This window comes from Metarhizium robertsii, assembly GCF_000187425.2.
Source record: "Metarhizium robertsii ARSEF 23 chromosome Unknown MAA_Scf_10, whole genome shotgun sequence".
In the NCBI taxonomy this organism is placed as follows: Eukaryota; Fungi; Ascomycota; class Sordariomycetes; order Hypocreales; family Clavicipitaceae; genus Metarhizium; species Metarhizium robertsii.
Window position 1 is genome coordinate 65,318 of NW_011942150.1, and position 22,218 is coordinate 87,535.

The 22,218-nt window shown below is 50.4% G+C and overlaps 10 protein-coding genes across 10 annotated transcripts; 7 read left to right on the forward strand and 3 right to left on the reverse strand.

The window, feature by feature from the left end:
• Positions 1-903: 903 nt before the first annotated feature.
• Positions 904-2,975, reverse strand: MAA_09254 (DUF1446 domain-containing protein; the record flags this gene model as incomplete). The annotated part of the gene is made up of 5 exons (XM_007827252.2): positions 904-1,481; positions 1,555-1,694; positions 1,754-1,954; positions 2,018-2,855; positions 2,918-2,975. 5 exons carry the CDS (start codon positions 2,973-2,975, stop codon positions 904-906), a joined length of 1,815 nt encoding a protein of 604 aa, XP_007825443.2.
• Positions 2,976-3,739: 764 nt separating this feature from the next.
• MAA_09253 (caib baif family enzyme) lies at positions 3,740-5,496 on the forward strand (the record flags this gene model as incomplete). The annotated part of the gene is made up of 3 exons (XM_007827251.1): positions 3,740-4,002; positions 4,067-4,998; positions 5,069-5,496. 3 exons carry the CDS (start codon positions 3,740-3,742, stop codon positions 5,494-5,496), a joined length of 1,623 nt encoding a protein of 540 aa, XP_007825442.1.
• Positions 5,497-6,696: 1,200 nt separating this feature from the next.
• On the forward strand, positions 6,697-8,611 carry MAA_09252 (uncharacterized protein; the record flags this gene model as incomplete). Its single annotated transcript, XM_007827250.1, has 3 exons — positions 6,697-6,733; positions 6,789-8,064; positions 8,116-8,611. The coding sequence occupies 3 exons, from the start codon at positions 6,697-6,699 to the stop codon at positions 8,609-8,611; spliced, it is 1,809 nt and encodes a 602-aa protein (XP_007825441.1).
• Positions 8,612-9,265: 654 nt separating this feature from the next.
• Positions 9,266-10,628, forward strand: MAA_09251 (Aldolase-type TIM barrel; the record flags this gene model as incomplete). Its single annotated transcript, XM_007827249.2, has 8 exons — positions 9,266-9,335; positions 9,393-9,422; positions 9,480-9,541; positions 9,592-9,851; positions 9,947-10,051; positions 10,107-10,254; positions 10,304-10,423; positions 10,479-10,628. The coding sequence occupies 8 exons, from the start codon at positions 9,266-9,268 to the stop codon at positions 10,626-10,628; spliced, it is 945 nt and encodes a 314-aa protein (XP_007825440.2).
• Positions 10,629-10,866: 238 nt separating this feature from the next.
• Positions 10,867-11,799, reverse strand: MAA_09250 (NAD(P)-binding domain protein; the record flags this gene model as incomplete). The annotated part of the gene is made up of 1 exon (XM_007827248.1): positions 10,867-11,799. The coding sequence occupies one exon, from the start codon at positions 11,797-11,799 to the stop codon at positions 10,867-10,869; it is 933 nt and encodes a 310-aa protein (XP_007825439.1).
• A 1,066-nt stretch (positions 11,800-12,865) lies between these two features.
• MAA_09249 (beta-lactamase) lies at positions 12,866-14,232 on the forward strand (the record flags this gene model as incomplete). Its single annotated transcript, XM_007827247.1, has 3 exons — positions 12,866-13,387; positions 13,443-13,734; positions 13,802-14,232. 3 exons carry the CDS (start codon positions 12,866-12,868, stop codon positions 14,230-14,232), a joined length of 1,245 nt encoding a protein of 414 aa, XP_007825438.1.
• A 1,273-nt stretch (positions 14,233-15,505) lies between these two features.
• MAA_09248 (uncharacterized protein) lies at positions 15,506-16,705 on the reverse strand (the record flags this gene model as incomplete). The annotated part of the gene is made up of 2 exons (XM_007827246.1): positions 15,506-15,955; positions 16,673-16,705. The coding sequence occupies 2 exons, from the start codon at positions 16,703-16,705 to the stop codon at positions 15,506-15,508; spliced, it is 483 nt and encodes a 160-aa protein (XP_007825437.1).
• Positions 16,706-17,343: 638 nt separating this feature from the next.
• On the forward strand, positions 17,344-17,985 carry MAA_09247 (HHE domain-containing protein; the record flags this gene model as incomplete). Its single annotated transcript, XM_007827245.1, has 2 exons — positions 17,344-17,580; positions 17,653-17,985. The coding sequence occupies 2 exons, from the start codon at positions 17,344-17,346 to the stop codon at positions 17,983-17,985; spliced, it is 570 nt and encodes a 189-aa protein (XP_007825436.1).
• Positions 17,986-19,243: 1,258 nt separating this feature from the next.
• MAA_11564 (uncharacterized protein) lies at positions 19,244-20,002 on the forward strand (the record flags this gene model as incomplete). Its single annotated transcript, XM_011412479.1, has 1 exon — positions 19,244-20,002. One exon carries the CDS (start codon positions 19,244-19,246, stop codon positions 20,000-20,002), a length of 759 nt encoding a protein of 252 aa, XP_011410781.1.
• Positions 20,003-20,871: 869 nt separating this feature from the next.
• On the forward strand, positions 20,872-22,140 carry MAA_09246 (Transcription factor TFIIE, alpha subunit; the record flags this gene model as incomplete). Its single annotated transcript, XM_007827244.2, has 1 exon — positions 20,872-22,140. One exon carries the CDS (start codon positions 20,872-20,874, stop codon positions 22,138-22,140), a length of 1,269 nt encoding a protein of 422 aa, XP_007825435.2.
• Positions 22,141-22,218: the final 78 nt, after the last annotated feature.

Sequence of the window (22,218 nt, forward strand, 5' to 3'; positions counted from 1 at the left end):
CGGAACTGAGCAAGGAATGTATGAGGCTCGCAGTCATCACTGTACAACCAGAGTTGATAGTAATGCGATTAATATCAAGCGTAAAGGAAGGTACTTGGTGACTGGTAGTAGTCTTTGGTAGCGAAGGTTCTCGGATTTCCTCGAGGCCTAGATGACTAAAGACCTTTATTTATACGAGAGTCGGTGAGAGTCTCATACCCTAGGTCTCGTGATCGTAACCTGTGTGACTGTTTGACACTTGGCATCGTTGGCATCTGTGAAGCGCAACGCATCTACTTTCAACCTAGAAATGTGTAGTAAACTGGCGCTACCGGCGGCTGCAAGTAGGCTTCGCTGAATGTAATTGTAAACTCGTGGAGAGGGAAGGGAAAGACCCTCTCCGCCCTTTCCCTCGTATAATTAGGTTTTATTCTACCTCTATCCGAAGCGTATTTAAAGCGGGTTTGGTGCAGACCCAAAAGTCAATATTACAGACACGAGCTCCGAGCTCGAGTCCATAATAACATGCACTGTCGTTAAAACATGGGCAGTTGACAGACTTTATCGGTGGCTTGCTCTCATCCCGGCTTGCCACCGTGGCGGCCACATACCGTGCCAATTATGTGTACCACCAAAGTTTATAGCGAACTCAAATTCTCATCTTGATAATGTAGTCGGCCGTTCCGAGTCGAGCTTCCTTCACCATATTAACCGCTTGGAAATATCTGATCAAATACAACGTGGGAGCACCAGTCGACTCTCATAGGCTCCAAGTCCTCCCTTTACGAGCTGTATCGGCTCACATTCTAGAAAAGCTGACTGAATTCGCGTATACTATATAATAAGACTAAAAAGGTTACGCATAAATGCGTTATAATTTACACAAGTTGGTAGAGCTATGGCAGAAGACGACTCATCGATAGACTACTGCAAGACTGCAAGTGGCACGTCGACAGTTTTGTCCCGCAAGTAGTCAGCAAATCCTTTGCCAAATGCATCCAGTCTCGTCGAGCTACTCACACCCCGTTCCAAAATGCCGTATATGACGAAATGAACCGCGTAAATGTGGGGGAATTCAACCCGTTCTACGGTGTAGCTCGGGTCGGCGTCTTCACCCAACAGCTGCCACATTCGCTCACGAGATAACCATGATCGCAGCCACTCCCATTGCTTCTCTGTTCGGACAAATACACCGACATTCAGATTTGGCCCCTTGTCTCCGGACCGTGCAAGAGCAATATCTCCAAGGCGGATAGATTTGTGTGCCCCCGTGAAGGCGACAGGGTTGCTCGTGTCGTAACTATCTCGAGGAGTTGACGTCTTGGACGAGAAGGCAGGTGCATTGCCTGCAAGATAGGAGGATGTCGAAATGGTCTGACCGGATTCGTCAATTCCAATCAGATGTGCTATCTCCTTGAGATGAGCCTGCTGGCACAGGGCGGGATAGTATGCAATGTACGGCCTTGGGATGGCAGTTCTCATGTCTAGGGCACAGTGAAATCCTACTCGGAAAAATCAGAATACCGGAGCGCACGAAATGATTTTCTCATTATGGGAGCAAGACCGTTGACTAACCGGAAAAGTGTTTGAGAGAGATGTTTTTGAAAGCATTCGCGACTTCCAAAACCCCCTTTGCGTCTTTGCCTTGGGCTACTACCCTGATGTACATGGTGCTGCTAATCTGGTTGGTTGGATTTGTAGCCGGGGTGCCAATTCTATCCCAGAATCAGGGTCAGAGGACCGTTTCATAAAGGGAAGAGGTACCGTATCTTACCGTTGAAACTGGAGGAGATCAAGATCTTTCACTTTGACACCAAGATTACGGCGGACTTGCTGTTCCAACAGAGCACATTTCTCCTCCCAGCCGTACCCTGTAGCATTGAACAGCAGCTGGCACTCGTAGCCGCCTTTATAAAAAATAGCTAGCTTTGTTGTTGGCGGAGGAGGAAGCCCTCTGATACCCGTAACAAGGACTCTATGGATAAATTAGCATGGGCGTGCAGGAGAGCGTAAGAACTCAAGCAGGGGATCGACTCACCTATTTTCGCCAATGTATTTTACATCTACACCATCTAATACTGCCTTGGTGTCGCTGTGCATGTAGACATTACCTTGCAGCTCATAGAGTAGCTGACACTTGACGGTGTCTTCGTTTACAACACCTCCAGTCCCGGGATGTTTGGTAATTACACAAGATCCATCGTCACGAACCTCGGCAATCGGAAATCCAGGGTCGACAAAACGATCCAGTCCACCGTACTGAGGTTCTGTGAATCCAGCAAAGTTCCCCCCGGTGACGTATGCAGAACACTCGATCAAATGGCCTGCAATCAAGGCGCCGGCCAACCTGTCATAGTCAGCCGTGCTCCAAGACCACCAATACCAGGCCGCTGCAATGACGGGTGATGCATCGGACACACGTCCTGCGATGACAATGTCAGCCCCGTGTTGGAAAGCGGTCAGGATGCCCCGAGCACCGAGATACGCATTTGCCGAGACGATCTGGGCCCCCGTGGCCAGGTCCTGAGCGTCTTGAATGTACGAACGGCCCTGTGCTTGGTTGGAATTGGTTGATGATTCATCCAGGTGTGGGAGCAGCGCAGAGTCCAATGTCGGGGGCATATTTTGGCCGACCTCATGGCGTAAATCATCGCCGGTTACATAGGCAACTGATAGTGAGTACCGTTTCTCCTGGACCAACATGGCGATTTTCTCAGCTAGTCCCTTGGGATTGAGCGCACCACCATTTATAGCGACCTTGATACGCTTGTCGTTAATCACATCGAGGGTCTTTTCCAGACCTTCGAGTGCAGACATTTCGTACCCAGGATGAGAGCCTGAAGCGAATGCTTCGGCGTTTTGAGCAATGTTGACCTCTGCGAATGAGTGAGTATAAAATTCCAGGAGACCATACTTGACATCTGTTTAACCCACATACCGGCGAGGTAGTCACCCGTGATGAAGTCGACATCTCCGAGAGTGGCCTGCTTGTACATTTCTATCGCAGGATCTCCTTGAAGAGCATGGTTGATTAGCGAACTGATTGACGGTTTTTTTGGGGTTTCTGATGCGCACCACAGTAGCCGGAGCAATTCGCTATGCGGACTGCTCGCTTGCCGAATGCTGCCTCACGCCAGGACGACATCTTGAAGTATAACTTTGTATAATCTCTGTAGGAATCTTTAGACCTGTTGCTAAATCAGAAAATGCCAATGACCCCGGCTGGCGGTTCGTCGACTTTATAAGTGAACCGCCTCTGTTGTGGATGAATGCCAACCGAGGCTCTTGACATTGTTTCTCCAAACGCCCGGTGAACTCATGGCCACCAACCTGCCATCGATACTACGTGCCGACCATCCTTGCGAGTTTATGACGTTGCCGACACTTGCGTCCCAAAAACTCCGAGAGCCTGGCTGCGCCATGTTCAACCCCCACGGAGTTTCCGGAGCCGTCACGACCTGATGGAGTTTTGAGCGGGGCACATGTCAAAACTCCGTTCAATGGGGGGGCATCTACTCCGTATTCGAGCATGCAATACGATTCCCTTCTGTCTAGTGCGAAGATGGCGACGTGCCGGGGACACCGGCTTACTCCGATCCGAGTCGGCTGATGCAACACTCAGTTTGTCAGTCAGATTATATAAAAGTAAGCGTGGCCGTTGTATAAAAAGAATAGAATAAACAGAGTAAACGTGTCACTTCATCATTATCATCACCCTTGTTTTTTTCTGCAACAGCACCGCAAGTCACTTACTACAGTCATGGAGAATTACTCGGTTCAACAGGAGAGCCAGCGCATCCTAGAGGAGCAACTGCTCAAGAACGAGCAATTATCCCTCCCCCGCGAGTTTGCAGAAGCAGCAAAGCGAGTCAAAATTACTGGCAGAGATCCCAAGCCATTTATCCCGACCCCATGTAAAATCACCGAGTCCGCAGCGGCGCTGGCTGCCCTCGTAGCGGCCGAAGGGAGTGCCATCAGTGCCGACCGCTACGGCATCGGATACCAAGCCGCCGAAGTTGATACGTGAGTGCCCGACGTTCGAAATACATAAAGAAGGGCTTGCTGCTTACACCCCTGGCCGTGTTAGGGACCTCGCCACCCTTTTCCTAGAGTCCATCATCCTGCCCACCATCAATGGCAAGCCGGCCATGCAGGATGACCGCGTGCTGGCCGAGTTAAAGAAGGGGGACTTGTACGACATGGCGAAGCCTATCCACCAGCAGGCGACAAACGTTTACCAGACCAAGGATGGCAAATGGTACCATTTGCACGGGTCAATGAATTCCTCAGCGACGATGGGCATGGTTGGCGTGGAAGAGCAGGACGTCACGCGTGACGAGGCCATCAAGATCTTCAGCGACAAGGTCGCCCAGTATGACGCCGCGTACCTGGAAAAAACGGCCAACGAACACCTTCGCCAAGCAGGGGTGACGTGCCTCACCCCCGAGGAATTCTTTGCCTCGGAACACGGCAAGATCATGGCGGATGAACCGCTCTGGACCATGAAGCCGGTTCCCGCACCACGGAGCACCTGGCCAGCGCAAAAGTCGGACAAGCTCAAGCCGCTCGAGGGCATACGTGTCATTGACTTTTCCCGTGTGATTGCTGCACCCGTTATCTCCAAAGTCCTGGCCGTTCTCGGCGCCGAAGTCATCAAGGTGTCGAACAAGAACCTGCCCGATGTCACTGCAACATGGATTGATCTGAGTACGGGCAAGAAGGACGCAAATATCGACTTGAAGAGTGACGAGGGCAAGAATGCCTTTGAGCGACTTGTCGCGGGCGCCGACGTCTTGATCGACGGTTATCGCCCAGGCGTTCTGGCCAAACTGGGCTTCAACTCTGCGTCGCTGCGCACAATCAACCCCAAGCTGGTATACGTCCGCGAGAACTGCTACGGGTTCAAGGGCCCGCTGGCATATCGCTCCGGCTGGCAGCAGATAAGCGACTGCCTCGTGGGCATTTCGTGGCTGCAAGGGAAATTCCTGGGCTTGAATGAGCCGGTGGTGCCTCTGCTTCGTACGTCAATGTCCCCCCAGTGCCCCTTTTTTGCCAATGGTGCATCAGCTAATCTTTCCGCGTTTCGTAGCCAATTCCGACTATCAGACAGGTCTTGTGGGTGCAGCCGCAGTCTTGCAGGCGTTGTTTCAACGGACCAAAGTAGACTGCACGTACGACATTGACGTGAGCCTGACGCAGTACAACATATGGTACTATCGCCTTGGTCAGTACACTGCGGACCAGGGAAAAGCGATTTTGGCACGAAATGAAGGCTTCCACGTGCGGCATTATGACGAAATGTTTTCGTTGATACAAAAGACCCACGCTGCTATATCCAAGGCTCGGCCGGAACTGTTCAAGAACCCTGACTACTTTTCCACCATGTCTGGGAGAGAGTGGGGAGTGGATGACGATATTACCATTTTGGCACCGCCCTTTAAATTCGAGACGTCGGTGCTTGAGTACGCAGTTCCTTCTGGAGCACGGGGGAGGTCGATTCCTGAATGGGCGGCATAGATGGTTGAATAGGGACGCACAAGGGTTGGCATACCGATAAACTAGACTGTCAACTTGTTGTTACAGGGAAAAGGCCCACCAGATGGTGCCCAACAAAGGGGCGTTACCGGCCAAGGACCAGACTGTTGGTTGCACAGATTGAACACGTGCCCGGGCAAGAGTCCGAGAGCCGTTCCCTTCATGTATATATATTGGTTACTAGTCCCTTCTTTCCTTTTAGAAAATCAAGGACATTTGACACCCTACTGGATTATCTTTGAATTGAATCCTTTCCAAGCCCTTGATATCAAGCCCCTGTCACAGTTGTGTATGGTTTGATCGAGAGTTTTGTGCAGTAAGGTAGCCGGCAGGATGCTGATACGTTTTTATATGGTCAGGTAATGCCACTAACAGTAACTTCTCGTGCTAAAAATGGGCTGTATTCATGTATAATTTGGTGATGCGTGAGTGATTAGTTGTGGGGTGTGAGTGAGGGTGTGATGCCAAACGGCTCTCATGGTCTGACGATGCCCTGCAATCTGACACCGACGCTGATGTACACATTTTCCTTGAGAGTTGCAGAGTCACAGATATTAATGCCAACTTGCTAGTAAAGGGAACATTGGAGGGACATGGATGTTAAGGCCACAGCGTGCCATGGCCGATCCCGTCGCAGTGGCGCCGAGCCAAGCCAAGACCCCGCGGAGGAGCGGAGCACAGACTCGGACATTTCGGCACTTCTAGAAGCAATTTTGAAACATCACTCCGGCTATTGACAGTGTCCTTGTGTCCAACACTGTTGAAGCCAACATTGGCAACTCGAATGGATGCCAAAACACCCACGGGTCAACGGCCCGGGACTCGACTCCGAAGCGGTTGGAAACGGCGAGTTGCCAAGGTTAGTCGTCCACACTGCGAACTGAGCAGACCATTTTTGCTAAGGCGTGGCTATTTGTAAACGCCAAGGCTTGCGATGCTTGCCGTCACCGAAAGATAAGATGCAATGGCGTGCGCCCCATCTGTTTGCAATGCCGAACCAGCGGCGCTGATTGCCACTACTCGGATCACCAACCTACTGCTCAAACGTTTCGCCCGTTGTCCGAGAGCGTCGTCCGCGGGCAAGGGCCATTGAGAGACGCAGATTGCAATCACACCCATGAAGAGTCTGCCGAGGCCTCAAGGAAAACAAGTTCGCCTCCCGACGGGTCGGCCGTAGGTACAATGGTGGTCGAAGATACTGGGGAGTTGAGGTACTTTGGTATGTCAAACGACACTCTAGTCAGATGGAATCAACTGACTTGAAACACAACCAGGGCCTTCTGCTAGCCTAGCTATCCTGTCACCCGGCGGCTTAGAATGGCTAGAGCTGCACACCAACGACTCGACTCTGCGGCAAAGACTTCTATCACCATTGACGGCCCGTGGGAACAGCTGGGCCAAATGGGCTCATTCCCATGCATCTACACAGTCCCCAGCTAGCCTCAACTGCTCAAGTTGCTCGACGGCCGCCTCAGCAACACAGTCCCTACCCTTGGAGGAGGCGTCATCACTAGTCGACGAGTTTCTGGAAAATTTCAACATTGCTTTACCCATCTTTCATCCTCCCACACTCACTAGCCTTCTGGAGAAACACTACGCAACCAATCTACAAACGGACAGGGCCAGCACCGAACCAGCTTGGCCGGTGGCATTGTTCTCCGTTCTCGCCATGGCACAGAGAAAACGGGCTGAGGAGAGCTCGAACCCACAGGAAGCTTTAGAGAAAGCCTGGAACTTTGCAGACAGGGCCGTGGAAGGAGCCACATCCGTCCTCATGAGTAGCGTGAGCATGTTGTCCGTTCAGGGTATCTTGACGCTGGCATGGTTCTTTTACGGGACACCAAACCCGCAGCCGTTCTTCTCCTTCTCCGCCGCCGCCGTGCGCCTCGTTCACGCGGCCGGTATGCACCGGACGACAGGCCACTCGCTGCTGTCACCCACCGACAAAGTCCAACGGAACCGACTATTTTGGATCGCCCTCATATTCGACTCTACGGCGGCTGCGCGCACCGGCCGTCCATGTACACAGGACATCAACGATATTGGCGTGCCGTTGCCGGCCCTCTCACCAAGGGACAACCTGGGCATCCTGCTGGGTCTGTCCGGCGACAGGGCGCTCAATATTCTCGTGGCAAAATCCAGACTAGCCATGATACAATGTAAAGCCTACACTAGACTATTCACGACGTCAGCGTCCGCCAAGTCCATCGAGGATATCGAATTCGGGATCGGAGAGCTCGGCACAGAGCTAGATGAGTTGAGCCTCGTCATACCAAGCAGCAGGCTGGGCCGGGACACGCCCAGCGATACCCTGGATTGGCATCCCGGCCACTATTCACACATTATCGGCCTGGCGATGGCCCTTCATGGTTGCATCATCACGGTGCACAGTGCCACCTGGTACCGCGATTCGAAAAGCTCCCCCAACCGTGACGCAAGGCGCGCCGAGACCAAGATGAGGTTCCGGCATTTGGAGCGGTGTCTGCATTCGAGCGTTGAAATAGAGAGGCTTGCTTGTCTGATTCCCCGCCATCGTAACAACCTTATGTGGTGAGTCGTTTGCACCCTGCTGACCCGGACGTGAGTCTAACCACTTCACAGGGAGGCGGTATCTCATGCGCACAAGGCCCTCATGCCGCTGGTCATTGCCGTTCTTTCAGACCCGTCGAGCGAGGATGCCGAAGGCCAGCTGCGGTGCATGGAGAGACTGGTTCTGTTCACGTCGGAGCTCATGGCAAGTCAGCAGGACACGTATTTGAAACCATTGGTGCAAGTCTCTCAGGAGCTGGCTCGGGCTGCGCGCGAAGCAAGATGTAAAGCAGGCAGTGTAGCTGAGGGCGATGCCGGTGGCGCGTCTTGTGGTGCATCCAGCGAGAACAGTGTCTTCGTGCAACCTTCGTTCACGGCTTATTTGCGGGCTACGCACACGGGCTCGGCTCATGCTGATGGGAGCGTGTTGGAGACGTCTGAGGCTGAGACGAATAATGATCTTGGTGTGGGAGCATGCCAAACCGACGACCTTATTAGCAGCTTGTTGTGGGATTGGCAAGGGCCATCGGGATATTTCCTGGGAGGATTGGATACTGACGAGGGGTGAGGAGTCGCTTCGAAGACTACGAGGAGGCTTGTGATATATCAGACGTGGTATTTACTTCCTGGCCGCGGAGAGCATTCATGTTCAAAAATTTATTGTACCTTGTCAAGTGCTTTTGCGACTTTCTGAAATATGGATATATACTTTGGATAATCAGCAATGTGTATTGTCACGAATTTCGGCATCATAGCGAAGCTCATATAAAGGCACCATTGGGTAGCTACAAATTCAGATAGTTAGCAGATGCTAAATGACGGCCTAAGATGACAGAGAGATTGAAAGCTGTTATCTGCCGGATACGCAAAAGATACAAGACGGTTCCAGAACCAAAGGCAAACATGTCTGGTGTGTAACAACCTGTCATTGTGGCGCTTCCAAACCCAATCAACGGTCAAGAGATGCATCGCGTTTCAGTCTCCAAGAAATTTCTCAGTGACGTCAAGGTATGACAGAGCTCCTCCCGCCCGGCAAGTTCGGGTGCAGTGGCTGCGATGGCGTCAAACATTCCTCATAGCATCGCACATCGAAGCTCAAGTACGTGGCGTGATTGACTGTCGAGACTCAACACCAACCTCTCACCACTGCATTCAAACCATAAATCATCTTGGACAAAACAACTGCAAATAATCCAGATTTCTCACTAAGGCCTTTCACGCAATGCCAAAGATACCTCCTGCGGGACTTTACGCTCCCTTGCCAGTATTTTTCACCAAGGATGACGAACTAGGTACGTCACCGGCATGTGTTTCCAGTCGCGAGAGAACCAACATACTAAGCTACCCAGACCTGGATGCCTACGCAAAGCACGCCAAATGTAAGAACCGGTGATGATAACAACCGAAGATATGAGTCACTTATCAACCACGAACAGATGTTGCAGCAGCGGGCATTCTGCCAGTGGCTTCGGCAAGTATAGGCGAAGCCGCACACCTGGTACGTTCCCCCTCCTCCCTACGTTTCATCCCATCCAACACATACGTTAGGATCACTCGGAGCGTATCAAGGTGATCAAGACCTTGCGAGATGCTCTCAACGCTATTGATTTGCACGAAACACCCATCGTGGCTGGCGTCGGCGCCCCCAGCACCCGTGAAACCATTCAGCTTGCGCGAGACGCCGCCGCGTCCGGAGCAGAATTCGTGCTCGTTGTTCCCCCAGGCTACTACGCCAGGGTTCTAAAAGCAAACCCGGCAGCGATGCACAAGTTCTTCATTGATGTAGCTGCCGCGTCCCCAGTCCCCGTGTTAGTCGTCCCCAAATACCGCGCTCACGGCTGCCGTCCCTGGCACCGTGGACCCAATTGCAAGCAATCAAATTGCTAATCGACTTCTTGTCAAGAATCATATACAACTACCCGGCGGTTGCTGCTCGGATAGACCTTGACAGCGACGATGTAGTCGCCATTGCAAAGGCTGCGCCGAATATATGCGGCATCATGCTATCGTAAGTCCCGTAGAACTAGGCCCCTCGTTCGTGATGCTGACCGAGTCCGTGATAGCTGCGGCAATGTTGGCAAATTGGCCAGAATTACAACCTTGGTGGATAATTCGAGATTTACCACGCTCGCCGGGTTCATCGACTTTCTCCTCCCGTCGATTTGTGTAGGGTCTGCCGGGGCCATTAGTCCCCTGCCCAACGTTGCTCCAGTGAGTTCTCTAGCTTCATGGCCGTGATTCAAACTTAATGTTTTTTTAGGAATTTTGCATGAAGCTCTGGCGGGCGTCTCGTGGCGTCGATAACGCCGTTGACCGCCAGTTTGCAAAGGAGCTCCAGGGCTTGGCTGCTCTTGGGGAGGCGGCCATTATCAAGAAAGGCGTAGGTGCTCCGCCATTTGAGTGTACAGCTAACACGAACGCTGACGGTATTCTAGTTGTCTGGCTTGAAGCAGTTCCTCAGCCAGCAGTTTGGCTATCCTGCTGCGCCAAGGCTGCCGCTGCCGCTGATGGAGGATGTGTCTGTGAAGTTGTCCGAAAACCAACACATTAAAGACATAATGGAACTGGAGAAGGGTTTGCACTAATAATCTTGGGGGGCTCTTAGCTACATGGGCTTTAATATGGTAATTGCTGTTCATTATGGACCATAGTCTGTTGATATCTGTTCCAACTTTCCAGCCGCAGAGGGCTACAGTCTGACTATTATGGATATGGAGAACTGCTAAAAAATATGCAAATACGTTAATAGCTTCAAAACTTGTTCCATAGTAATGAAAACTTAACCAGACGACCTGCCATGTGCTTTTTTCGTCGGCGTCAAAATCACTGCAATCCCTTCTTGATGGCCTGCTCGAGGCTTTCCCTCTGCAAGCCCAGCTTCTCCAGCTTCTCTAATTCCACCACATCGACCTTGTTCTGAAAATCGCCTCCATGACCTTGCAGGAAGTGCGTAACAAAAAACTTTACATACGGCGCCACACCATCGCCCTGCTTGATCTTCTCCTCGTACTCACTCTCCACCTCCTTCACATCGCGCACCCGAATATCCCAGTCTGCATCCGTCGTCCCCGTCGCGCGCTGGACAGCGTCCAAGATGTCCCTCTGCGTCAGGTGGAACGAGGGAGTGTACACAGCCTTGTTCTTGTACCTGGCCAGATCGGCCTCGGGCAGACTCAGCACCGCGGCCACAGCCTCGGCAGCGTGGGCGATGCTCGCCGTGCTGACTTTGGCATCCGCGCCGCGCCACAACGTCGCCTTGCGAGCTTTGTAGTCTATGCCCCATAGTCCTCCCTTGAGACCGTCGTCGAGCCATGGGCCGACGGCAATGGAGACCCAGCTGCTCACGCCAAGCTCCTCGATGAGATTGCGAATCTTCTTCTTTGCTACGAGCAGCCCGTTCTCCTCGACGAGCTTGCCGGCAAAGGGGTCGGGGCCGAACTCGGACGGGAACACATAGGGTACGCCGACCTTGGCGGCGGCACGAATCGCTGGCTCCTGCAGCTTGGCGAGGAGAGAGAGCGGAGGCATCAGGACTACAGCATCTTGTCCCGTGAGCACGTCCATGAGGAAGGTTTCATCCTCGAGATTGCCCTTCTTGACAATGACTTCGCTGGGAAAGGCGCTCGTAGCTTCCGGTCGCTGGAGGGCGGTGATGGTATGCCCGCCGTTGCTGATGAGGGTATTCACTGTCGGTTTGCCGACCTGGCCGCTGGCACCGATAATGGCAATCTTGCGTCCCTGGCCTTTTTGGGCCATTTTGCAGTAGTGGAATGATAGTACTAGGGCAAAACAATTTCGGATTGTCGTGAAATCAAGCCCGGCCCAGTGAGCAGCGATGGGTTCAGAGCGCGATGTCGTGTATGTTCCGATTGAAGGGTCGGGTCTGGTCTGCCTCTTTTATCCAAGGCGTCGTGAAGGTGTCGAAGATATTTGACACGGCTGGGCTCTGTAACACAAATTGGCGTTTCCGACGTATCCGACCTTGATGACATCTCACTATTTATAAGCAACGCAGAGATGAAACAATACCAGCGGCAATTCGGAGAAGCCACAAGGTTGACAGACGTTGATGGCTTATCCATGACATGGAAGCCTCCAGAGAAGTAGTGGCTTGCCTAACGCCAGAAAGGCGTAGTGGCTGGCGACACCGCATGTATATTGACATCAATGATATGTCAATACGTCAAGTAGTAACCAGCTCGTGGCAAACCACTGCAGCCCCTCACCCACATCAATGTTGTCAGAACTGAGGTGTTTTGTCAAGTCATTCAGAAGATGATTCTGACTGGTCCGATACAAGAGGATATTGGGAATCAAGTCGATGAGCATTCCAAGTGCTCCCTTCAGAAACTGCGAAGCCTGATTCAACCGCAACGAGGAGTTCTGCGGGACATATTCTTCCCAGGTAGTATATTGGGAACAACGATAATGTCTCTTACAGAGTACGTGTGCTAGCCACATGTCTCATGTCGCGTTTCCGAAATGGATTGACTTCTTGCCGTCCGAGGCGGAGACGGTGCGCTGAAGAACATTGATCCCAAAGGTGGAGCGAGGCCACGATCGTGTCGGCAAGAATAGCAACGGCAGCCATCTAGACTAACGAATTGGCCTTATTCAATAGTCCATATTCGGCGTTCATCACCGAGCATTTGTAGCCTGGGGTGTAACTACCCATCGCCCGATTGAGATTCGTGCATGCATCACAACCCCTCACCAGCCGTCAAGGCGACATCGAGGGTCTGGTCATTTTCACTCCCCCGCCTTCCACTCGTTGAGCTGTCTTATATTATAATCAGCACAATTAACTTGAAAAAGTAGCACCATGAGCTTCACCGACGAAATCAAGCAAAAACTCAGTGCGACTATTGACAAGGCAGTGGCTGGCGAAGATGCCATTCCAGGCACGACGGTTGTCATCTTTGCCAAGGATGGCTCCGAGCTGTTTGTCAAGTCAGCCGGCAAACGGGGAGTTTCGACAAACGAGCCCATGACTCCGGACAGCATCTTCTGGATGGCTTCTTGCACCAAAATCCTGACCGGCCTGGCCTGCATGCAACTTGTCGAAAGGGGCGTCTTGAAGCTCGACGACGCCGCTCAAACCGAAGGCTTCTGCCCCGAATGGCGGGACTTGAAGGTCCTCACACCCACAGGAGAGTTGGTAGAGAAGAAGAACAGCATCACCCTGCGAATGTTGTTGACACACACGGCCGGGTTCGGATATTCCTTCTTCAGCGACCGCCTCCGCGACTGGGGATATCCAGCTGGCATCGAGGAGTTCTCCGGCGACATGGCGGATATCATGCAACCGCTTCTATTCCAGCCCGGAGAAGGCTGGCAGTACGGAGTGAGCAAATAGCCAAATCGCCCGCTCTGGCATCATGCTGATCGCGCGCGCGCAGGTAAACATGGACTGGGCTGGTGTTATTCTCGAAAGAGCGACCGGAAAGAAACTCAACGAGTACATACAGGAAAATATCTGTAAACCCCTTGGTCTTGAGCAACTCACCATGTTTCCAACAGAGCAGATGAAGGAGCATCTCGTGTACATGCACCAACGGGCCCCGGATGGCAAGCTGTCCCGTCGCGACCATCTCCAGCGCAGAAACTTGACGGCCACGACGGCCGAGCAGCAAAAGGCCATTTTTAACAGCGGCGGCGCTGGCATGTTTGCCAAGCCTCAGGAATACTGCCGTGAGTCTTTTTGCTTGTCGCTCCGCATGCTCGTCCAATCTGACAACTCACACGGGGCGTGTTATAGGTGTTCTGGCCGCTTTGTTGAACGACGGCACTTGCCCGCGAACAGGTGTCAAGATACTCGAGAAATCCACCGTGGACGAAATGTTTACCAACCAGATTCCGCAGTTCCCTCAGTTCGGTCGACAGGGGCTTCCGACATCAAAGCCTGAATTGGTGAACCCCGTGCCGGACATTTATCCAACCCCTGGAAATCCCCCGCAAGGTTGGGGCTTGACGTTTATGCTTAATGGTGGTCCAACGGGAAGATCTGACACTACGGGCTGGTGGGCGGGTATCGCAAACGTGTTTTTTTGGGCTGATAGGGAAAATGGGATTGGTGGCATGGTTTGCTCGCAGATTCTTCCATTTGGGGATACTAGAGTACTTGGGCTGTGGGTTGAGTTGGAGAGTCTAGCGTATCAAGGGCTGAAGACAATGACGCGAGAAGCGTGATGCCGCCTTGTAAGTTTGGAAGATGGTGTGGCCACTCTCCCGTCGCTCGCTATCATAATTGTGGTTGGGTTTCGCTACTGGGATATGGGTCAAAGGATAAAGCGATAGTAGCTCTTGACTGAATACCCCTGGAATTCAGGTTAAAATTACTTGGTACCTTTTTGGCTCTTCAGCATCGCGTAAAAGTGACCCGCGGGACAGGATGAGAAGACTAAAGCGACTGAAGGAGCTTATACAGAGACGTACTAAAGACGCAAGCCAACTTATGCAACAAGACCTTGGCATATCTTTACTCGTAAGGTCCGATTGCTTTCTATGATATGCAGTAGTCCTTTCTCTATAGTGAGTATATTCCCCCTTTATCAAGATCACCGTCCTTCCGTGCCAAGAAACATCAATTAGCACTTTTAAATCTTGAAAATCCACCTTAACCTGACCACTATTTGCTTTCTTATTTGTCGCATAGTAAAACTCTGAATCCACTTTGTGTCAATTCAATTTCTTGTATTCAATTGCCATAGCTAGCCACCGATGGCAAGTATCTGTAACAACTGATACGTCCTCCAACTAATTCTTCAGTGCAAATCAATACACCTCTCCACGGTCAAGATACACCATCCGGCTCTTCAGCCCAGCCCTCTCTACTTCTGCCTCAAAGTTAAAAGGGGGCGAGTTGAAAACACTATAGTCATCGTAATGAATGGCAATAGTAACTTCAGGATTTATCAACTGCATAAGTTGCACTTCTTGCTTCGAATCTATTGTCACCATCGACAACCGTGCATTCAGTCCTGGAATAGTCGTTCCTCCCAGGCGGACAAGCATAAGATCCAAACGGAGAGCCAGTCTAGACCATTGCTTCATCTATTTTGAACCTAGCTTGGGTCTGTCGTTGCAAGGCTAGCAATAGTTTCTAGTAGCATCTCCAACTTCGTGCCTTGTTTAGAGCTAATAGACCCCAGGCGATGATTACTATGAAGCGAGTGGATAGCTTAGCGCTTAAATTACATAGCTCATCGTCAAAATGCTTCGCGAGCTAGAATAAAGCGTCATATTATGACCATAGACCAACAACCATTCGGCAATTTGCTTCTCTCACTCTCTCAACCACCTCACCAACTTCCATATCTCAACTTAAACCATATATATACTCGAAATTCCTACCCGTTCAGTCCTATTTGTCAATTTTGGAAGGAATCCTCCTGGTCATATCATTCTCACCCAGTAATCTGACCCGCTCCACGATTTCTTGGTACTGTTCACATGGCGCTGGTTATTTGTGCACACCCTTGTCGATAAAAGTCTTTGACACAGCCTCCAGCACTGCAGTTTGGACATCTTCTAGGGGAGGAACTACACTAATAATCGTGGCGTCAGATTCATCAATCCCAGGTCGCTCAAGTTTTTGAAACTGGCTGTGCATTAGATTTGACTCGGGAAAATCATCATGTTTAGCCTCTGCTCGACGCCGCAGCTCGGACTCTGGTGCGTCGAGGTATACAAAGTGCACGACTGAATAGCCAGCGTTGTGGCAGCTTTGCCTTAGCAGTTCGCGATAACTCCGCTTCAATGCTGAGCATATGATGATGAGATGGCGCTGGTGAACCTGGTCCTTTTCGTAGTCCGAGACATGCTCCGAGATGGCTTCAAGCCAGTGTTCGCAATCCGAATCAGTCAAAGGCTCGCCGTTGTGTATTTTGTCAATGTTGGCCTTCGGTTGAAGCTACAGACCAGTTAGCGCCGCTTTGAAAGGCTTCATGGGTGTGTGTCTGACGTCGTTTCCCTCAATATATTGGGCGTTGAACCTGGAGGCAAGAAATTTCGCCACCGTGGACTTTCCCGAAGCCGTGGGCCCGGATATAAATAAAACCCATGATCGATTATGTGCTCCTTCATGCCCAGCCGAGATAACATCCCCGCTTGTTTTGTTGGCATCGATTAGTGGAAGAAACGTCATCTTTCCCGTACAGGCGCTTATCCACTATATTACTGCTGAAATAGCCATTGAAGTTTGAAGTGATTTGAAAGAGAGAAAATACTTGATTAATTGTTTTCGGGTGTCATCATCGAGTTAGTTGTCGCCAAATTGTCCTGTGCTTTGCTGACGTCACGCTGATGCCATTAAACCCCAAATCTCCCAGCCTCCGGCCATAAACAAAAGATGGGACAGGCTCTCAGAGATTTTGAAGTCTACATAGATATATAAACATTATCGATGCTGTTGGGACTTAATATGGCGTAGGTGGGAAAATTTGTGGCCAGTTGGCGTTCAGTTACTCGTGGTCTCAACATGGAGTGAAGCACCTACCTAGGTAGGTAGTAATACCTCGTTTCCAGAATTTACGTATCTTTGAGTCTCATGTTAAAACGTATTTCGATCCAACGTCATAAAAACTAGTAAGCGTATCAAATGACCCAAAATGGATGACACCATTCTTACAAGCTCCGCCAGGGAAACGTATTCCTCCAACATGACGGCACCGGGATGTCATGGTGCGGCTGACGTCTTTTTCCTAGCGGGGTGATTGTTTTAACTCTAATTTCCTTCCCATTTTTAGTCTCTTGTATCTCAATGCTGACCTCTGCTTGCTGGTCTCTTGCAACTGCGCCGAGTTCTGTATGGTACAAAGATGGCAAAATGCGTTCTGGGGACCATAAGTACTGCCGTCTGAGAGCTTGGCCGTGATGTTTGACATTTGTTATTCCAACTACTCCGTGGCTGCGCATCTAGTTGGGTGTTTGCACGTGAACGATGATGAAATATTGCGCAGCACCGTGGCCGTTGGTCGTCAACGTCACATTGCGACGTTGAAGCACAACACATGTCACTGGCGTCACTGTTACAAGACTGCACGTCACCATTTATTTAGTGATTCCAAATAACCAGCTTTTCATTGGCCAAGTATAGTCGTTCCATCATATGCTTCTTTTATTCACACCAGTTCGAATAGAGTATAAATATGAGTGGAGGCAGTGTCCAAAATGTTCAACACTTGCCTATTTACCAAACGGATTATGCTTAGTCTACGCACTGTCGCTTCCAGGTTTCCCAAATATTACAATATTTTCCCTGCTTCTTTGTCAAGTCGTTCCATTCAACAATCTGCCGCCATGACTACCATATCCCAGGCAATCATCGATGACCACAGAGAGCTTGAGCAATACTACAATGAAGTAGTTAACAACGAAAACGATCATGACCACCAGCAACGCTTCGGGAACCAATTCATTTGGGAGCTCGCAAGGCATTCCGTGGGCGAAGAATTGGTCGTCTATCCAGCCCTGGAAAAGCACCTCGGTGTAGAGGGTAAAGAAATGGCCGAATCTGACAGGAAGGAGCACCATTCCGTACGTAAAGAAACTAAACACAGGGCTTGACCAGCTATCCGTAGCAAATTCTAATGAGAGATGTCAATACAGGTCAAGCAGATGCTGAAAGAGTTTCAGGAGATGAGTGCCTCTGACTCGGGCTACGTCAGCCAGTTGAAGAAGATTTGGGGTTCTCTTTCCGATCACATTAAAGAAGAGGAGGAACGAGATCTACCTGCTCTGGAAAGCAAACTCAAGTCATCCGAGGATGAGTCCAAGTCCATGGCCCAGTCTTTTGAGCGCACCAAGTTATTTGTGCCTACTCGCAGCCACCCCAGTGCTGGAGAGCACCCGCCGTTTGAGACTGCAATGGGTTTGCTTGCCGCCCCTATTGACAAGGTGGCTGATCTATTCCGAAAGTTTCCTGACAAGGAGAAGCTGTAGACAGGGCCGGAATATCTTCAAAGTTGAAGAATACACAGTCTCTTTTGTTGATGTGGGTATTTGTTTTGGACACTAGTACTACTGTTCGGCATGATGCGAGGGAACCAACCAAACATGTTCAATCTCTCCTTGAGTCGCTCCGACGTGGCCAAGGGGGATTTGTCAAGATAGGATGCCCAAAGATAGGATGCCCATAACATCATTAATCCGCAGACATGGTTATTTAGATCAATATGGACTTAGAGCATCGTTACTTATGTGACTGAGGAGTTGCTTAATTACATTTCCTTAAACTGTTTGATTCCACTAATAATAAAGTGCTTCCAAGAATTCATTATGCGTAATTTCTCAAATGCTGTGGTAGGTAGGCATTGTTTGAGACATGGCGAAGATTTTAAAGATGTAAGCGACGTAGTGGTGACATCACCGTGACGACTTGAAGTGTGCTGCCAGGGCCGCACGCCGATGCAAAAGAATTCATCGATTCTAGTGTAGTTATGCATATCTTTCAATCACACCCAAACTTCATCTAGGGGAGTGCACTTCACAACTGAGAGCTACCGGGTATGTTAAGACATGAGTTACACAGACCCGCCAAGGTGCCACGGATTACAATAGGTCGGCAAGTTGGCAATCTGTTGGTTATGACGCCAACAACGTCATCTCGCTTCTGGGCTTCATGAGCGTAGACCATCTGTTGGCACTGGCTGACTTGCATGTCGATGTCGATTTTGTAAAAGTGCCCCACGAAAGTCGGGCTTGGCGGAACCGAGAACAACCACCGTCGACATCTCGGCCGCAGCTGGGCTTGTGGATAACGACGGCGAGTAATGCTCCGTTGAAATCCCCACTGATCACGACTCATTTGGACTTGGGGCGGGTCAGGCTCGACGCAGCCTCCGACTTGACGCCAATTACACCGCTGGGGAACTTGATACCGAACTGAGTTTTTGGCAAAATCCAACAGTAGTCGAGCCGTTGAGTGTTGCACCAGACACGTTGTACTCTGTATCATACGTCACTTTCTTACCATGGTGCTAAAACCCCACTGACGTCAGTGGAAGATATTTGGTGCTCAGAAGCTGAGTTCGCCCGCTTCTGCATCATTCCATCACAGGCGACAATTATTTCTAACGGACACAACACACATCAGGATCTGCCATACTGGTCAGCTATTTGCAAATATTGATCATTAAAACCTCTATTATTTCCGAAAATAAATATCCCCTGACTCGGTATCCTGTCCAGCGACCCTATGATGTCATCCGCTCTTGTACAAGAGAATGGCGAGCCTCAGACTATCGAGACTTCACAAGGCAGCATGGTTGTGTCTTCAGATCTCCTCATGGGGTCTAGAGCCGTGGCTGATGCAAGCTTGGCCGCAATTTCATATCCAAACGATGAAGTCAATAGCAGTACATCCCTCGAAGCATGTTTGTCGTCATCCACCTTGACTAGTCCCAACGTTCTTAGAGATGGCGTGGTTTCAGTACAGGCCGAGTCTCAGGTTGTGCGATATCCTGAACCAAATGGAGTAGAATATCATGCTCCATCGCATTACAAGGACGGTGAGAATTGGGCAATCGATCCGCAACTGTGCGAGTCAGGTTTCTTGGACTACGTGCAATCGCAAGGCGAATTATCAATCCCAACAAGTCAGCTGTCGGACAACACCCAGGACATGGAATATTTACCGCTTGATACGAGGAATTGCGTCGGCTTTCCGAGACCGCCACCGACGTCAAGACAACCTACGCTATTAACACCATCCGGAGTGTTGAATGATCGCAGCTCGAGTTCCGAGACGCCCTCGCACGATGGTAGCAGCTCGAATATTCCGTCGTATATGACGCCAAATGCCATTCGGGCAAGAAATTTGATCCTTAGCTGTAATCTTCCAAGACGAAGCAGCAAAACCTCTGGCCATGTCCGAAACGTCAAGCGGCGTGTATCAGTCTCAGAGGATTTCTGGCCCTCAAAGCGTCAGAAATTAGACAGCACTTGTTGCAACAGCTAAGTTCGATTGCGAGTTTTTCCGGGCATGTGAAGACAGAACGACTGGATTCGGAGACGGGGCAAGATGTACTGGTTTCTCTCCTTTCTTGATTTATCTTTCTCTTTCATGTTGTCTTCACTGAGAAGGCATGCCGGCTATGATCTTTTTATGCGCCCTGTTTTTAAAATAACACATCGAATGATTGTAGGACAGGGTGAGCGAGAATTACGTCTGTGCGTAAAGCACGCCTAGAGACAAAGTTAGCCAACGCTGTGAACAAGATGAAGAAATTTTGCAAACTAACCAGTACGGATATCGTGATATCTACCAGCCATCACGGCACCACACCCATAGAATTCAGCTTTGAAAAGCTAAAAGTTAATCGGCGATCCGTTGACAGCCAACGCAAGGACTGGACGAAGTTGCCACCCTCGCGCAAATCTCGTTCACCTTGATCACGTGAGTTGCTGCTGCTTCTCACGCAGTTGGATTCGTCGCCAGCCTCACCAGTGTCACCAGACTCACCACCTTCATCCAGAGACACATTTGCAGCGCCATGTCGATGTCGGAGTCGGATCGCCCTCGAAAACATCAGCCTGTGGCATTGTTCGAGACGATATCTCGTGGCTCGTTTCCACGATCACTGACTACTTCAATTTCGACCGCGTAAAGCCAATTCTCAAGGCAGCACTTGCGGATGGACTGCAGAGTTCAAACCTGTTGATCTAGGATCTCGCTGCCACTGCTGCCTGTGAACGCACACCCTCTCCCCAAACCCCGTCGCGAACTAGTTTGGAACTTTGTCTCCCAAAGGCACGACCTATGAGCTATAGAGAGCTGGCTGCAGCTGCGATGTACAGGCGGGGAGACTCCATTCACAGATTTTCCCAATGGATCTCGCAGTGACTCTGATCAGATCGGTGATGCGGGCCTTTTATCCTACACGCGATATTCTGGTGATGGATGCTCTCATTCTCCATGACGCTCTCCGAGACGACGACTTGGCTTATTTGATGGCTATAAACACGAAAGACTTGCACAAAATATGCGGTAAATTACGAGAAGACGGCTTCTTGACTGTTCATACTAGATTGGAGCAACGTGAGGGTAACTCTCGTTCCAGCAATCGAACTTGGTACTATATCAATTATCGTCATACCATTGACGCAATCAAGTGGCGACTATACACCATTATCAATGAACCGCAGGGCTCCCCGATACATGCCAATGAGAAGAAGGAATACTATTGTAATTTTTGTAAAGCTAGATGGACGACCATGGAGATCTTGGATAGTGTTGGAGCAAGTGGCTTCCTCTGCCACCGATGTAATCACACGCTTATATGTGAGGCTGATCGCACTTCAACTGGACACGAGCAGTCAACCCGACTCAATGACCAATTTCAGTTTATTAGCGAACTTCTTCCGAAAATTGATTCTTTACATATACCTGAATATGACTTTAATACGGCACTATCGAAGGCTCGTCCAGTTATTCGCGATGCTACTCACCAGCGTGCCGCAATAATCCCTATCGACGGTGACCTAAACCGGCCGATGGCTGTGAAGGGGCTCACCAATACTGGTCCAAAGACTATTACCGTGAACGTATCAACGTCTGATGACACGTCGGTGGCAGAACGAGAAGCCAAGAAGGCTCGCATTACCCACCAAAATGCCCTCCCTTCGTGGATGTCCTACAGCACTGTGACAGGTGAATCGTTTTCCGGCACAAGTGGTGCTGGAATAAGCGCTGCAAATCAAGGCAAAGTCAACAAGGCCGCAATGCCCAACACACTTGCGGATATGAGCACTTCTGTCGAGATTGATGATTACTTCGAAAAACTCAAAGCAGAACAAGCTGCCATAATGGCACAACGCTCGATGCAGAACGACGAGGATAAAGACTGTGTATTAGATGAGCAAGGCGATAATGATGATTCTGAAGATGTACAGGCGATAGGAAAGAACTCCAACGTAGATGTATCTGGGAATATAGTACCAAACGCAAAAGAACTTGGCGGGATGTCTTGGGATGACAGCTTTGACGAGAGGGCTTCGAGGAGACTTAAAAAGGCCAAGCCAGATATCAGAGGAGCGAAATCCACCTCACGCGAAGGTTCATATGACGATGATGAGATAGAATTCGAAGACATCTGACGTTGCTTCCCAACTTGGCGAATAGAGGCGGACGTCGCACTTGACACAAGGTTGTCAACTCTGCCTGGAGGAAGATGG